The sequence below is a fragment of the Poecilia latipinna genome, unplaced genomic scaffold, assembly GCF_001443285.1.
Source record: "Poecilia latipinna isolate Pla-1442-1.1 unplaced genomic scaffold, P_latipinna-1.0 Scaffold2526, whole genome shotgun sequence".
In the NCBI taxonomy this organism is placed as follows: Eukaryota; Metazoa; Chordata; class Actinopteri; order Cyprinodontiformes; family Poeciliidae; genus Poecilia; species Poecilia latipinna.
Genome location: NW_015115142.1, coordinates 130,024 through 132,980, shown reverse-complemented (window position 1 = coordinate 132,980; position 2,957 = coordinate 130,024). Strand labels below are relative to the sequence as shown.

At 38.0% G+C, this 2,957-nt stretch overlaps 1 protein-coding gene across 1 annotated transcript in view; it reads right to left on the bottom strand.

Moving 5' to 3' along the window:
* LOC106938172 (dehydrogenase/reductase SDR family member 13-like) overlaps nucleotides 1-445 on the bottom strand; it is a 4,153-nt gene extending 3,708 nt beyond the window's left edge. The window contains exons 1-2 of the mRNA XM_015020054.1: nucleotides 224-445; nucleotides 34-158 (exon numbers count right to left, since the gene is read on the bottom strand). Coding sequence (XP_014875540.1) covers nucleotides 34-158; nucleotides 224-347 — 249 coding nt within the window. The 5' untranslated portion in view covers nucleotides 348-445. The remainder of the gene's footprint in view (nucleotides 1-33; nucleotides 159-223) is intronic.
* Between the last annotated feature and the right edge of the window lie 2,512 nt (nucleotides 446-2,957).

Below are 2,957 nucleotides of genomic sequence, written 5' to 3'. Positions count from 1 at the left end.
CTTTCCTGAGAAACAAAGACATGACCAGCAGACTCTCACCCTCTTGACGTCCTGCAGAGCAGCTTCTCCTCTCTGCTTGCTGCGACAGGCCAGGATCACTCTGGCTCTTCTTTTAGCCAGCTCTATGGCCGTGGTCTTCCCTATGCCAGTGTTGCTGCCTGCAGGTGGAAAGAGGTCAAAAACCTAAAGCACATCATTGCTACAAAGCAGAAACTTTACCTACCTGTAACTATCACCGTTTTCCCATGCAGCTTTGCATTGCTCTTGCAGCTCTTTCCTATTACCACAACTTGACGGAAAATATAAGCGAGGACGACGAGTCCCAGCACCAGGAGGATGTAGAACATTGTTCCTGCCTTTGAGCTACACTGAGGAAGTAGTGAGAGCCGATGCAGGGTTCACTCGCTCTTATTCCAGCAAACAGCCTCTTCCTGAAGGGGCTGGACTCAGGAAGAGTCACACCCCTTAATCAGATTGCAGCAGAGAACAAAACCGGAAATTCTTAAGAGTTGGGCCGGCCCACGTAGCTGCTTGTTGACAGATCCAACAGGCCTGATATTCATAATGCCGGGTGTGTTTTGTTGAGTCATTCCAGAACAATATAGTTGAACTCTGCTCCAGTGGTCTGAGAATATAAAAAATGCCAACACTGGAAGAAGCTGGGAGTAAAATTACAGCAATATTTAATTCTATTGTCATAATATTCAAGTGTTTCTTTTTATTTATTTATTTTTTGCTCCAAGCCAAAGCATAGAATAAAATTCTCATCAGTGACACAAAGTTCACATTTGAAGGAGATAAAAATAGTTACTACTTATCTTTGGTGAACTGCCATTAAATCAATCAGGATCAACAGTCAATGTCTGAATGTGGGACAAAAGTTTTCACACCCCTTGAATTTTTTCACATTTTACTTTAGAAGAATTTCAAATGTCAGCATTTTTTTTAAAGGCTTTGTTGGCTCTAGTGGCCTTTATTTGATAGTAGTTTGACAGGAAGTGGAGGCAACGAGAGAGAGGAGACATGTGGCAAATGTCGCCAGGCTGGGAATCGAGCCTGCGACCACCGCTATGAGAACTAAGGCCTCATTACGTGGGTCGTGCTTTGCCCCTGCACCACCACAGCACGCCCAAATGTCTGCATTTTTGATTAGAACTCTGAGACAGACCAACACAAATCCATAAGTGTGAAGTGGAAGAAAAATTATGAATATTTTTTATTTATTTTTTTTATATACATTTTTTTTTTTCACTGCAAAACTTGCATCAAGTTTTTAGGGAAATCGCTCCAACTGACTATCCCTTATGTGTGCGAGGACTGAGGCAAATGATACAAGTTTTACATGTGTGAGGTCGGTTGGACCCCATTTCTAAACACAAGGGTTAAGTATGTCTTGTTTTTTATCTGTATTTTATTTGGTATTTTACTGCCAATTTTATTGTATTTTTTTATTGAACTGAAAACGAGTTATTGTGACAACGGCTTTCTTATCAACTTATGGTGAAGTGCATTGATTCAGTAGAGTGCTGTATTATTACAGAGATATTTTTTTTCTTATTTTTATATATAAACTCTTCCTGTTTTGTGTTTAAAGATGCATCCACACGAGTGGTTGGTTGATGCATAGTTGTTTATATTATTGCAAATTCACTTTCGAGAGGAGAGACTAAATGTACAAATTATAAAATTTTGTAAAAATTTTGTAAATTGTAAAACTATTTTTACAGATGAAAAAAGAAACTGAAAATTATGTGCAAAAGTATTCAGCCCCATTTTCTCAGAGTGCAACCAGTTGCCGTTAGAAGTTGCCTGATGGCTGCTAATACTTTTGCAAGCCTGTTAAATTGCACACCGCTTGGTGTTGGTCTTTCACATTAAATTCTTACAAAACATATTTATGGTTGTAATTGTGACAAAATATGGAAAAGTTCTTGAAAACTTTTCCAAGCCACTGTAAGATTTTTTTTCTTCTTTAAACTGTAAATGAATGGAATAAACAAATAATAATAAAAATTATATAAATGCCAGAATAGTGGAGATAATGGTTACTACTGAGATGATCTAATCTGATTACATGGACATGAGTCTATTGTGAATGACGGCGCTAATTTTAGCTTGTTTAACAGTTCATTATTAAAGTTATCTAATGTCCTAATAGAAGAAACAAGCTTGTGTCTCTCAGCTTAAAGAATTTGTTGCTGGTTGTTGGCAGTGTTGTGCAATCTTCAATAAGTAGCATAAAGGTTAGTTTGCTCATTGGTGAACCATGAACATGGTAATAATTCATGTTCATGGCTGAACTACGTGCATGACGATAATTAATTAGCTGAACTGTGTACACAGTGCTAATTCATGTTCATGAGTTGAAAAGCAGCTAAAACGAGAATCCCCAGTTTATCCTAAACATATGAAACGCAGTTCGACCTCTTCATTTACCCGATCACATCTGCTGCTTCGACATTTTCAAATTTCTGATCAATACCAGATTATTTACAGCTTTTTAGCATTGATTATCTCTGTTGATGTGCTCTCTAGCCTAACATGGAGAATTTTTAAAAAACTTTTATTAGTTTTTGTTATCGGGAATCAGGTTTATGGGTCCACATTGTCAGCACTCTTAACCTGTACCCAGATAAAATGAGAACCACATCTATGCCCTCATTCATACCAAAGATAATGACAAATGCAGCAATGACTGAAGGACTTTTTTCTAGTTTCCCACAATGCACTTTCCTCCACTGTGCCGTGTCATGTTTGAAGATAAATTGGCGCACCTGAGCTGATAACAATAGCTGTGTTTATTTAGGCAGGTACGAGGATAATGGTTCAACTTTGCTCTGTTGTTTTTGTCACATCAGCTTTTAGTCCGTCATCTTAAAGGATGAGAACGGCAGGTCTTGGTCTGGAACATAAACCAGTAATAACCCAGCTGCAGCGTTTTCTGATTTTCCTTTTAA